This window comes from Tetrao urogallus, assembly GCF_951394365.1.
Source record: "Tetrao urogallus genome assembly, chromosome: 2".
NCBI lineage: Eukaryota > Metazoa > Chordata > Aves > Galliformes > Phasianidae > Tetrao > Tetrao urogallus.
Window position 1 is genome coordinate 103,809,688 of NC_136814.1, and position 13,137 is coordinate 103,822,824.

The window sequence follows — 13,137 nt, forward strand, 5'->3', positions numbered from 1 at the left end:
GTGGCAGGAACAGCGTACCTCATTCTGTGTGCAGTTAGATGCAGTTCTCTTGACATTGTTGAAGGCTGCACATTTGCAACAATATTTTGTGGATGTCCTCATGCCATGTTCCTCCAAAATGCAAAGCAGTTGCAGATTTTCCTTCGTGTCAACTTAGCCTACCTCAGTTCGTCAAGTGCTTCCTGCTTTGTAACTGTGTGCCATGAATCAGGGATTTCTCCTTTACCTTGAAATTTACCTTCATAGAATTCTTCTAGCTGTGCCCTGAAATGAGACACAAACCATTTCCAGTATTTTTGCATGGATGTATCAGGAAGAATGTTCCAAGTGGAATAAGGATGTCCTGCATCTCGGTATTTCTTGTATGGGATCCATCTGTCACCAACCCTGAAGGAACACTCGCTAGCAACACTGCTAGAACAAATATCAATGACCAAGTTGTCTGTTTTATGCCATTTGTATCTGCCCAAAACTTCTGGATGATGGAAGACAAGCTGATGGTCTCCATCATGGTTTGGTATAGTGTTTGTGCAAACTGCCTTACAAAATGGACACTGCTCCTTGCACCCTGGAAACTGTTCCAGCAGTATTTTATGAGGCTGCTTTTCAAATGAGCTCAAATCAGCACAAGCAAACTCTTCCTTGAGACGATCCCTCAGGGAAGAAAGTGCCTCCGTCATGGCGTGATTCAGGAACTCTATGTCTGTTATCTCCAGGTGTTCAATGCCAACCAGGTCACTCCTGGGCAATCTTAGGACCCCTCCAAGTTCTCTGCAGAATTCATCCAGCCAAAGAGAGATTCTCTTATTGCTGTCTCTTCTGTCCTTAACAAATGTGGTTGACGCAACGACAGCTTTCAGAATGGCTTCATAGTACTGGGCAAGAGTTGTATCTAAAAACATCACCAGCCGACTGTTCTCATCTAAACAGTATGTCTCAACACGTGTCTGAATGTAACTCTCCAAAAAGTCTACTGGGGAAATAAGGTACTGCTTGAATTTTTCAAACTCTTCTTCTTGTGCCAGGTACTTCAGTATGCAAACTTCCAGATTGGCTCTACTGCCGTTGAAATCTGGTATTTCGCTCCTCATGCGTTCAGCTATGACAAGAGCTGTCTTGTCATAGACGGCCAGGCGAAGACCTGGGGCAATCTTGCTGCACAGGAAATCAGCAAATGTTGTGACAGAAGTGGCTCCTTGGCAAGAAATCTGGAAACATGTGAAGAAATCTTCTCTCTTGCTCTCCAGGTAGATGACTGGGTCATTTGCTTTCCTAAAGGCTGCGTGCATGTCTTTGAACCTGGCTGCTGCCATTCTGCACAGATACACTGAAAGATCTATGCTGTAATCTTTTGAAAAATGGCATTTTTCTGAGCTAGGGACAGCTTTCATACCTTCCTGCACTTCATTTAGTATTTCATGAATGAAAGTGTGACTGTAATCCATTTTGTCCTTTTCCTTCTGGTCAATGTTTTCCTTCACACGCCTTATGATGCGATCTGTAATGACCTGTAAGGTGCTCACATTAGACTCACCAAAACCATAAGGAATAACACCCAAAACCTTTTTCTTGGGTATGTGTTTCTTCTCATCAAGTGAAAAGGTGGTCTGTTTGGAAAACTTCCCAATTCGTTCATCTATTTTAGGCTCCTTAAAGTGTTCTAGAAGGACATTTTCTATTTCCACATCAATGTTCACCTCTTCCAGAGGGGGAGCATCAGAAGACACGTCAGTAACCCAGGTTAGCCAGAGGGAATCAAAGCTCCTTCTCAGTTCTTGTTCACTTAATCCCTGGCCTTTTACAGACAGAGCCAGCTCCCTGCTCTTTTTCAGGAGCTCATTTTCATATTCAGATTTCCTCTCATCCAGTCTACTCTGGTTCTTTAGTTCTAGCAGTTTCTCACACTTCCTCCTGGTTTCATCAAGAAGGGATGCTTGTAGATCTTTCAGCTTCAGTTCCGTACTAGCTTTCCACTGAATCAGTATCTCACAGTCTCTGTCCTCACTGAAGAACTTCTCCATTTCTTTTGTGATGGCATCACTTGTTTCTTGCACCCGTTTTTGAAGTTCTTTTGTGGTGATCTTCTCCAGCTCTCCGTTCCGAATCTCATTCTCCAGCTGCATTTGCAAGTCTAAGATGCGCCTTCTCAGTTTCCAGGTCCACTGACTAAAGGAGGTTTCCAGTTTCTTGTATGCAGCAATCTCCATCGAGTTCTTGAAGCTGAAAATGAAGTTTTCATTCCGCAAGGCGTTCCACAGGTCACTAATACGAACTTTCAAGCTGGAGAGCCTCAGAACACTGCCTGGAGATTCCTTCCTGGCAGCTAGGAGAATTTTGCTCTTTAATTCCTGGACGTTCTGGCTGTAGGTGGGGTTGGGTGGTGCCATTGGCGGGTTACCCTCCCACAGGTGAGCAAAGTAATGAATGTGGGTGTTCACGTCAAAGCGGATGACATCACTGAAGCAGGTGATCTCACAGAATTCCTCCTGAACTGCTGTCACTGTCATTTCATCCAGCTTCTCCTGCAGACGCCTTTGTCCTTCCATGTTCTGTTCCTTTGCCGTTATTTCGCCCACGTTTTGATGTACAAACAGGCAGCTTGGGGAAAGCCTGACTTGCTTCATCCTCAGAAAAGCCTGCACTGTGATCTGAAGGATGTCTTGCATTTCTGAAGGGTTCTCTCCAAAGATGTTGATCAGAGTCATGTTGCCAATGCCAATGACAAAGGTGGCCAGCTCGTTGTCATGATTCAGTGAGTGCTTATCGGCCATCTCTATGGCACGAAGTCCCTCCGTGTCCACAACCAGCATGTAATCAAAGTTCACATCCCGCTGCAGCTCCTCGTCCACTTTAATGAGCTGCATAAAAGCTCCCTGGGTGCATCTGCCAGCACTGACACTGAACTGGAGACCGAACATGGCATTCAGTAGGGTTGACTTCCCTGTGCTCTGGATGCCAAGCACGGAGAGGACAAAGACTCGCGTGTCACCTAACTTCTCAATTAACCTGTCAAGGATTGCTGCAACCCATTGTAAGGGTACATACGAAGCATCACCGTCCATCAGCTCAATGGGGTACCCTGAAACCATCAGATCAGCTGCAATTTCAGGTAGTTTTTGTAAACGTTCATCTTTGGAGTTTGTTGATTCAAGAGCCTCATAAATCTGTCCTACCTCTCTCAAAATATGCTCAAGACCAATGGACGAATCATTGATTTCACTGGAAAGGGAATCTAACTTTTTCATCATTCGAGTTTTGGAGTTGTTTTCTTCATTGCTTTTCTTCATTGCCAGGATTTGAGACCATAACTGATGATACTCTCTCTTCAGTTCATCAAGGCGATCGGAGGACAGGTCATCCATGAAGACCTTCATCCACTGCAGGAAGTATTTCTTGGTGTTGACAGGCTGTGACTGGAGAAAGCCAAGGAATGATTCCATCAGATGATTGAGAGGAAGGGCCTTGTCCAGTTGCTTTTTTCTTATATCAGACTTGTCCCTTTCAATTTGGCTCCGATGATGTTCTATGCTCTTGTCCTTCTTCTCCTGTAAGCGAGTGAGTTCTTTGTCCTTTTCACACCATTTGTACCACAGTTCTCCTTGAAGAGGCAGTAGCTTTGATTTGATGTCAGACAGCTTCTCTCCCTTCAGCAACTTCACCAGCTCCTTTGCCTTTTCTTTGGCTATCACACATGCTTCTGCATCTTCATCAACTAAGAAGCCTTGCTGGCGAGCTGTGCCCAGACACATTTCGAGGCTGCAGAGTGTGCCCGAGCCCTCCAGGAGATCTCGGATTGTTTTTGTCAGCTCGCCCAATAATTCTGCTTCGTTCCTGTTCTTGATACCTATTCTTACGTTTTGGCTAGACCGGCCAGCTGCAATGTTCTCTCTCTCAGTGAAAAGACAAACCAAAGGCCTCTGAGAATGCCACAGGTCTTGTAAAATTTTTCTGCCTTTCTTATCACTCTGATCTGACTCAGAAATGAGAACCACGTTCACAGCAGACATCTCCTGCAAGAAGCTCAGCTGTGCCTCGTGATCCCTGGCATCTCCGTGCAGGTTACAGAAAGCAACACAGCTGTCAAAACTGTCGTCATCGCTACCACGGGGACAATACCAGGAGATCTCCACCACACCTTTCATCAGCAAACAGTCCTTGGTGCTGCCTTTGCAGTGCCGGTGGAAAAACGTGTCGTGTTTTTGTTTGCTCAGCAGAGCGTTCAGGAGCTGAGACTTGGACGAGAAAGGAGAGCTGCCGATGCGTATGAAGGACACGATGGGTGTCTCAGCCTGATAAATGAGTTTGTTTTTGTAGCTGCTACTTTTAGTCTGCTCTCCTGATTTTGCTGCTCCTTTCCAGCTCTTTTTGATTTGGCTGAGGGACCAGAGAGGGAACTCGATCTGTGAAGTGCATGGGTTGGGTACCAGGAGGGGGAGTGCAAACTGGCAGAAGGCAAGCTTTGATGCAATGTACTGCCTCATGAAATCATTGGCGCAATGAAAAATGGCCATCTGGAGGTCCATAGGGTGCACGTGGCTCTCCTTGGTCGCAGATACAGGAGCTCCTGCATCCAAATTACTGAAAAAGTCATCAAAGGAATCAGAGGGCTCTTCCTCTGTGGCTTTTGGTGCAGGAGTGACTTCTGGCTTACTCTCATCCTTGCAAGTCAGGTACCTCACGCTGTAGTCCACACACAAGAGCTTTTGCAGGAAGTAAAAAGGTAGTTCACTCTCCTTGCTGGGCTGGCTGTCATGTACAGACGTCTTGTGTATGACATGGAAGTCTTCCGAGCCCATTTTTCTTGGATAGTAACTTTCTAGCCCAAGGCGCTTCAGCAAGTTGAGGAACTCTGGGTTTGCACCGGCTTGATTAGTTTTGGATGTGCTGTCATCTGAGTGGGGTTTGGATGGAATGGGAGGCAGGACTCCTGGAAAAGTCTCTTCCATGTCTTTGATTATGCTGTGTTTCTTCAGATCGACAGAGGTGTCCTCCAATTGCCCACTGATGCAGGCCTGCAAGTCTCTTTCCAGCCCCTCCCAGTCCTTGATCCCATTCTGTCTCTTGAGGAGATCTTCTATCTGTGCACACCATGAGCTCTCCATCTTATCTTCCATGAGCACTAAGCGGTCACTCTTCTGCTCAGGGGACACCTCACTGCTTTCGGATGTTATGGTGAGGCCTGTGAAGAGCAGGAAGGCCTCAGCTCTGTAAACATCCTGCTCCTTCAGGCTCTGATACTCATCATATGCCGTTTGCATTTCCTTGGCCATGAAGTTAATTTCCGGACAACCAAGGAGGTACTGAAAAGTGCTGCTTTCTACTTGGTATCCTATCGTGGTGGTAACTAAGAGCACTAATAGTTCTATGTCTTTCTCTGCCCTTTCCCGCAGATACTGGAGCAAAGAATAAACAGCCAGGCTTATAGTCAGGGTGGCTTTGATCTTTGCTTCATGAATGGCAGATTCAGAGGGGGCTGGTGAGTAGGTGACTTCCTGAATGTGCTCCTTCATTTGCAGCAGCGTCTTGATGAGATCCTGAATCTCAGAAATATTGGGAGTTTTGGGAAACGTGTGCTCAGTGTTGAAAATCCATTGCATAATGAAGGAAGCCCTGGGGAAGTCCTTAACAGAATAGATGTGAGGATCCAGCAGGCACTGCAGCAGAGATTTGATATAGGTGATGTTTTCTGGAGGAGATTTTTGGCAAAACAGAACGGTATTCACCAGGAACTCCTGCAGTGCTTTATCTGACAGGCAGACGTTGATCCAGACACTGGGATTTTCTGCTTTTTCATTCAGAGTCTGTTTGAAATCAATCAGTGTGAGCAGTTTCCTTTCATCCCCGGTGACCTCCCAGGTCTTCACGTGCTCCAGGAAAGCTCTGGCCTCTTCCACGGCACTGGCCGGTTCCTCTCCAAACACTGTGCCAACACTGTGATTCGTGAGTGCTTCATATGCAGCCCTGAGGCTGCTGCTCAGCTGATGGGCGGATTTAAAATCACTGCTATGGTTGGACAGGATTAGGTCCCACACTGGGATCAGCTGAAAGCCCCTGTCGATAACAAACCAGGTTGTGTTATTGGCCATAAGCCCACATTTCCACTGGGCAAGGGAATCTGTCTCCGATGGACCCCCGGTGTTGGTCACAGAGAGCTGAATCGCTGTGTGGCTGCTGCCTCTATCGCTTCTCCCAAGTGATGCCTGTGAGCTGGACTTTGAAACTTCCACATTCGTTCCCACACTACCAGCAAAGCTGCTGAAGCTCGCCCTGACAAAGCAGTCCAGTGCTTCAGATGCTTGTTGCTTCATCTCTTCCCTTTGCTCTGTCCTGAATCCTTCGGAAGATGCTTTCCACCAGAATATGCCCCCAAAGTGGAGGGGTCCCTGGTTGACGTGGGACCCAAACCTGCTGAAGAAGCTGGCACACTTGCTCTTCAGCATGTTGAGCCTGTCTGCCTGCTGAGTGATGCTCAGAAGCTCCTCGATGTGTTGCAGCTCCCTCAGGGCCCCATCTGAGAGGTGAAGCTGGTCCTTTTGGAAGTAGCAGGAGGCCAGAGGGACGTAGTGATACTTGGTGGTACAAATGTACGCCTGCTCTGAACGTGAGTGGTGAGTGCTTTCCTTGCGTGAGGAGCTGCTGTAATCTTCACCTCCTTCCACACTGAACCCCCAGAACCCGGCTTTGGCAGAAACGCTTAGGCTGAAGCCCAGCTGCTCCATGGACTTGGTGAAATTGGCTTCTGCTGCAGAGGAGGAGAACTCCTTCCTCTCAAGCAGTGACCCTTGCTCCGGACCAGCAAGCCTGAAACCAGCTGGGACTCCGATGAGCTGCTCCCGCTTTGCCAGCACATCTGCCAGGCTGTTGGTTTGGTAAATGCCCTGCAGAGCCAGCCCTCCTGACGCCCGTCTCAGGACCTCCTCATCAGAGACATTCTCACTCCTGCCCAAAGACATCTCCTGCTGCTCCAGTTGCTTCTGGATGCTTGCAAGCATATCTGCCAAGGCCTTCTCTGGTGGTGGCCAGTACTCCCTGGGAATGTCCATGGCTTGCCATACTGCCTCCTCTTTCTGTCTTAAAATCTCGTTGCTCTGGCTGAGGCTGTGATGCATTTCTTTCAGCTCCTGCAGAGCTAACTTGGCTTCTTCTTGCCTCTGCTTCATCATCTCCAGGCGCTGCTTCTGCAGCTCCTCAAGAGTTGCTTTGTTGTCTGTAATTTGGAGAAGCTTTCGGAGTGCCGTTTTCTCCCAGGGGTACCGTACCTCAATCTCCAGCTTCAGATAGTCTTCATATTGCAGATGTTTCAAGGCTTCTTTTGATTTCACACCTAATACCTTCAACAACACGGGAAGCCAGTATTCTTCATCCAGTCCTTCCCTCTGAAATATTTCTGCCAGCTGTTGTTTAGCAAGATTTGCCTTTTCCAAATCCTCTGCTCTCTTCTCCTGGGACTCCATGGCTATGGAAGAGGTAAACAGACTCCAGTTAAAGGCACGTTAGAAGAGGCCACCACTTCTTCATAGAAGAGGCCTCTCTGCACCTCCAGGGATTCTTCCTGCCCTGCTCCTCCAACCCAACTTTGGGCACCACAGTAACACACAGATAAGGACAGACACACAAACACACCACAGATTTGGCTGCACAACCAACCATGGACAGTGAGCTACCTTCAGCAGCACCCAGGTGTATCCAGCAGACTGGTCTCAACTGTCACTGGTTCTCCTTCCTTGCAGCACACAGACATGAGGTAGAGAGTGGGATTGCACAGGGACAGAAAGGAGGCAGGACAGAATGCAGTGACCAAGGCTTGCTCTGACACATGATCTGCCACTTGTCTCATTGCAGCAGCTCCTTTTGTATCCTCTTCTGCCTTTTCCTCAGTTTTGTTCCCTTTCTACTTTCCTTCAACATCATTCCACTGGCTGTCCTCAAATATCTCAATGTATTCTGTTTCCTCTGGTTAATCCATGTTGACCCTTTCTAGAGCAGAGCCCAGAGTGTTCTGTTACCTATGAAGAGCCATTGGAGACTTTGAGTCATCAGCATTTTCTCTGCTAACCCCTGTCCATGCAGTCGTTGTCCCGGTGAGGTTTAGTTGGTCACTGCCCCTTTTACGTATCAGTGCCTTGACACTGGAACGGTCCTTGATGGGATAACGGCAAGGAAGTGAGGACTCTCACTGTCCACATATCATTTCAGTGCTGTCATACAGAGCTGATAATTATTTCTGTCTCTGCTCAGGTGGCTACTGAGATTTATTCAGTGCACAAAACCTTCCTGTGCTATCAGCTCTCATATCACCAACAACATGCTACGGCCTTTTCATCTCAGGAATTGATGCCAGGCTCTTGCTACTGTGTTCTTTTGACTCTTGCAGAGGCTTTGTGCTCTCTTTTCCTCCAAGTAAAATTTAAAGAAGGGAAGATTTAAGGCAAAACACCAAATGGATTTGCAGTCTGAGTTCTCTCACCTCCCTTCTGGTGGTCTTGGTGGGGACACTTGTCTTTCCAGAGGACGCATGGCACCAGGGCACCTGGCAGCACACAGTCAATTGTCTGGCCTGGTAGACAAGGCATGGTTGTGAAGAAGAAGCTGGGGACCATTCCAAGAATTCAGAAGGAAAAACACAAGGAAAAGTCCAGAATCCTAAAGGAAAAAAAAAGACGCTGATGGGAGGGCAGCTATGAATGCAGATGATTCGTGAGAGAAAGCAATAAAGGCCAGCCCTTCTCCTGCCCCAGTGGGACCTGCCCAGGACAATGGTGGAAGTGCCCTGAGGTTGCTGTAGGAATATAAATACCACTGGGGTGGTGCTGGAGGAGCACCATGTTCTGAGGATGGAGGGCTTGCCGGGTATGGGAGGGAGCAGTGGGACCCAGGACTATCCCAAGCAGCCTGGGGTTCTGTGAACCTTGCAGGCTCTTTGTCATTGACACCACAAACATGCTGGGAGCCCCCAGGACGCTGGTTCTTGCCAAGAGGTTACAAAGGCATCAGCTCTCACAACCTCCATCCTTGGGAAAGGTCGGGAAGCCAACTTGATCTTTAATAATCAAATTCATTCATTTCAGAAAGGAAGAGAGCCCTAGAAGCACTTTAAGGCCAGAAGTTGTACCAGAGGAGGTTTAGGTTGGACATTAGGAGAAACTTTTTCTCTCAGAGGGTGGTCAGGCACTGCAATGGCTGCCCAGGGAGGTGGTGGAGTCGCCGTCCCTGGTGGTGTTCAAGAGGCGCCTGGATGAGGAGCTACGAGAGATGGTTTAGTGCTTGTGGCACTGATAGGAATGGGAGGGTGGTTGGACTAGATGATCTTGCAGGGCGTTTCCAACCTTGTGATTCTGTGATTCTGTGACTCAGAGGATGGAGGGCCTGCAGGGCACCAGCATCCTAGGGACACCTCAAGCATCCTAGGGTTCTGGTGCAAGGCTCCCTGCTCTGCGTGGCCCTTCAGAGGCAGGGAAGGGACCAGGGGGACCCAGAGTTATCTTGGTGCAGCCCCAAGCAGCCTGGGGTTCTGTGAACCCTGCAGGCTCTTTGTCACTGAGACCACAAGTGTGCTGGGAGCTCCCACGTTGCTGGCTCCTGCCAAGAGGAAAAAGGCGTCACCTCTCAGCATTCTCCATCCTCAGGAAAGGTCAGGAAGCCAGCTGGGCTTTAACAAACAAATCCTGAACTTAGGAAACTTACCGGGTATTCTCCGAAAATTGAGCTGGAGAAGCGCTTTCAGTTTCACGAGGGCCTGAGCCTCTTCCAGGAAAGGCAGTGATTTCTGAGAAGCAGAAAACCTAGCAAGCCAGTCTTCCCTTGGTCATACATAAAATAATGGTTAATGGAGCCTGGAACACATCCCTGAGGGGCACAGAAGGGGCAGGGAGGGGAAGGCAGCGTTGTGTTCCCTCGATGGGGAACCCCAATGAAAGCAAAGATAAGAAGGACGGATGTGTGCACGGCATGTTGCGCAGACACAGCTGTCAGCGATGGTCCCAAAGCGGTGTGCACTGTGACACACGTCCAGCAATGCTGCACCGAGCTCTTAAGGCAGTAATGAGCGCAGCATGCCAGCATGCAGAGTGGGGCCACAGGGCTGCAGCGCTCTGTGTTGGGCTCTGCTCCACAGCCCTCCCAGTTCTGTCCTGGGGGTCTGTTTCCAATCCACCCTTGCACTGCCCTTCCCTCCCGTGCACTTTGTGCTTCCATCCCTGCCATGTGCAGCCCCCGATCTGGGTGCCGAGTCCTTCATGCTTCCCTTCTCCACTCCCCCCTGCCCCCAGTGCAGCCATTGCCATCACAGCCCCCACAGCACAGCCCCTTTGCCCCCTGCCATGATCCCCTCTTTCCTGCCGGCCCTCTCAGCCCAGCACCATGACATGAAGCACCAAGCAGAGGACCAAGGGGCTCCCAATGGGTGTGAGTGCCCCTGCCCCACCCCAGGCACAGCAGCCAGGCCCTACCTGCACTTTCGGTGCTCCACAGCCCCAGTGCTTTCTGAACCTGGCTCTGACCCTCCTTTTATATAGCCTGGAACCTCTGCACAGGCTGAAAATGAAACTTGGCAGCTGCAGGAAAACTGAGATGGTCACTCAAACTCTTTGGATATGGTCATGCAGTCAATTCCTTATGCATGTGACAGCACAACCACTAAATCCTATTCTCTGGGAGGCTGAGATTCCCAAAGCAATCTTGAAACCAACAGCAGTCAGCTCAGGGAGTTCTTGTAGCACAGGGAAAGCCCCAGGGCTGGAGCAGGACAAGCACGGTTGCTCAGAGGCACTGACCCCTTCTCTTTCCTATCAGTGATTTCTCAACTAGACTGTCTCTGCATAGGAATTGAAGTCATTGGAATTCTTATAATGTTTGGGACAACATGGTGTGAACCCAGAAAAGGGCCATGAAGATGCTCTGGGGCCTGGAGCAGCAGTGCTGGGAGGAGAGCTGAGAGAGCTGGGGCTGCTCAGCCCAAAGCAGGGGAGTCTCGCCAAGATCAGACCACATAAATCCTCACAGGAGGTGCAGGGGATTGGATCCAGGTTCTGCTCTGTGGTGCCCAGGCAATCACGGGGCACAGGGCACAGCCTGGAGCCCAGGAGCAGAGCAGTGGAGCCCATCAGCAGCACTGCAGTGCTGGGTGGGTACTGGAGCCCTGGCACAGGGAGCAGAGAGCAGTGGAGGCTCCTCCTGGGGGATCTCCCACAGCCCAGGCGGCTCTGTTGTGGCAGGGGGGTCCGGGGGGACCCAGAGATATCTTGGTGCAGCCCCAAGCACCCTGGGGTTCTGTGAACCCTGCAGGCTCTTTGTCACCAAGACCACAAGCGTGCTGGGAGCACCCAGGTTGCTGTTTCCTGCCAAGAGGTCACAAAGGCGTCATCTCTCAGAATCCTCCATCCTTAGGAAAGCTCTGGAAGCCAGCTGGGGCTTTACCAATCACATCCTGACCTTAGGAGGTGTATTGGGCATTCTTCTCTGAAAGCAAAATGTGCCTGAGAAGCACTTTCAGTTTCACAAGGGCCTGAGCCTCTTACAGGAAAAGCTCTGATTTATGAGAAGCAGAGTAGGCAGGCATGGATCTGGATGAAAAATAAACAACCTTTAACCCTGTGCTGAAGGTGTGCATGGAGCAAGGGCTGGGAGAGCAGAGGGCAGGACGCTGTTTGCTGCCTCTGACATCAGGTGGCTCCTGAGGTCACAGCCCCAAACCCACAGCCTCCCCATCGCCAATTAGTGCCGAGGCCAGGGATGGCACTGACATCAGGGAGTGAGCTTGGAGAGTGTTCCTATAGGTGTGCATCCCTCGTTTATTGGCTGCTAACTAAACTGAACAAGTGATGCAAAATCAATCACTCACCACCTCCTGTGGGTAGCCTGATGCCCAGCCCGTGCCTGAGCAGGACATAGCTGTCTTCTCATCCTCCTCGTCTCCCTTTTCAGTACTGAGCATGAAGTTACAAGGCATGGAATATCTCTTCGCTTAGTTTGGGCCACCTGCCTGGTGGTGCCCCCTCCCAGCCTCTTGTTCATCCCTCCATCTATTCACAGTGAGAAACAGAGAAGCACTGCTCTGCCTCAGCTAAGACATCCCTTGTTGTCAGCACTGGTTTTGTTCTGGAAACTAAAACACAGCACCTTAGGAGCCGCTATGAAGGAAATCAATTCCATCCCATCTATACCTAATTTACTTCATCCTTTAAAGGAGAGCTGATAAAATTGGAAAGAAAAAAAAAAAAGAAGAAAAAAAAAAGAAGAAAAAATCACTGGTGGCCAGAAAGCTGGAATAGGTAAGAGGTTCGATGTCATGGCCTTAAGCTGCACCAGGTGAGGTTCAGGCTGGATGCACTAGATGCACAGTCTGTGTCTCTCCTGCACTGAGGACTCCACATCTGGATGCAGTACTCCAGGTGAGGCCTCACCAGCACAGAGCAGAGAGGCAGGATCACCTCTCTTGCCTTGCTGGCCACACTTCTTTTGATGCAGCCCGGGGTGTGGTAGGTTTTCTGGGCTACAAGGGCACATTTCTAGCTCACGTCCAACTTCCCATCGGCCAGTATTCCCAGGTCTTTTTCAGCAGGGCTGCACTCAATCCTTTCGTCCCCGACTTGTATTGGTAATGGGGCTTGCCCTGACCTAGGTGCAGACCTTGCTTATGGATTTGTTGAACCTTATGAGCTTCTCCTGGACCCACTGTTCAAGCCTGTCTAGGTCCCACTGGATGGCATCCCATCTCTCTGGTGCGTCGACTGCACTCCGCACTTGGTGCCATCAGCAAACTTGCTGAAGGTGCATTCAACTCCACTGTCAGTGTCACTGATGAAAATATTAAAGAGCGTCACCCCGAGCACTGACCCGAGCACTGATCTGCTGCATGATCTTTCCTGGCACAGAGGTGAGGCTGACATGTTGGTAGTTCCCAGGGTCACCCTTTTTACCTTTTTTAAAATAGTTGAGACGTTGCTTTTACCTCTGGTCCTTTCCTGTAATGAGCCTTCATCAAAGCGCTGCGTGCAGCTCTGCCACTGATCACCTTCGTTTCGTCGTAGCAGGGCCTGGGGTACCTGATGGCTTTAAGCCAGATTTAGGTTAGATGTTAGGGGGAAATTCTGTACTTAGAGGGCAGTGAGGCACTGGCACTGCTGCCCAGGGAGCTGG

The 13,137-nt window shown here is 49.6% G+C and overlaps 1 protein-coding gene across 1 annotated transcript; it reads right to left on the minus strand.

The window, feature by feature from the left end:
* Positions 1-158: 158 nt before the first annotated feature.
* LOC306959086 (interferon-induced very large GTPase 1-like) lies at positions 159-7,454 on the minus strand (the record flags this gene model as incomplete). The annotated part of the gene is made up of 1 exon (XM_079550777.1): positions 159-7,454. One exon carries the CDS (start codon positions 7,452-7,454, stop codon positions 159-161), a length of 7,296 nt encoding a protein of 2,431 aa, XP_079406903.1.
* Positions 7,455-13,137: the final 5,683 nt, after the last annotated feature.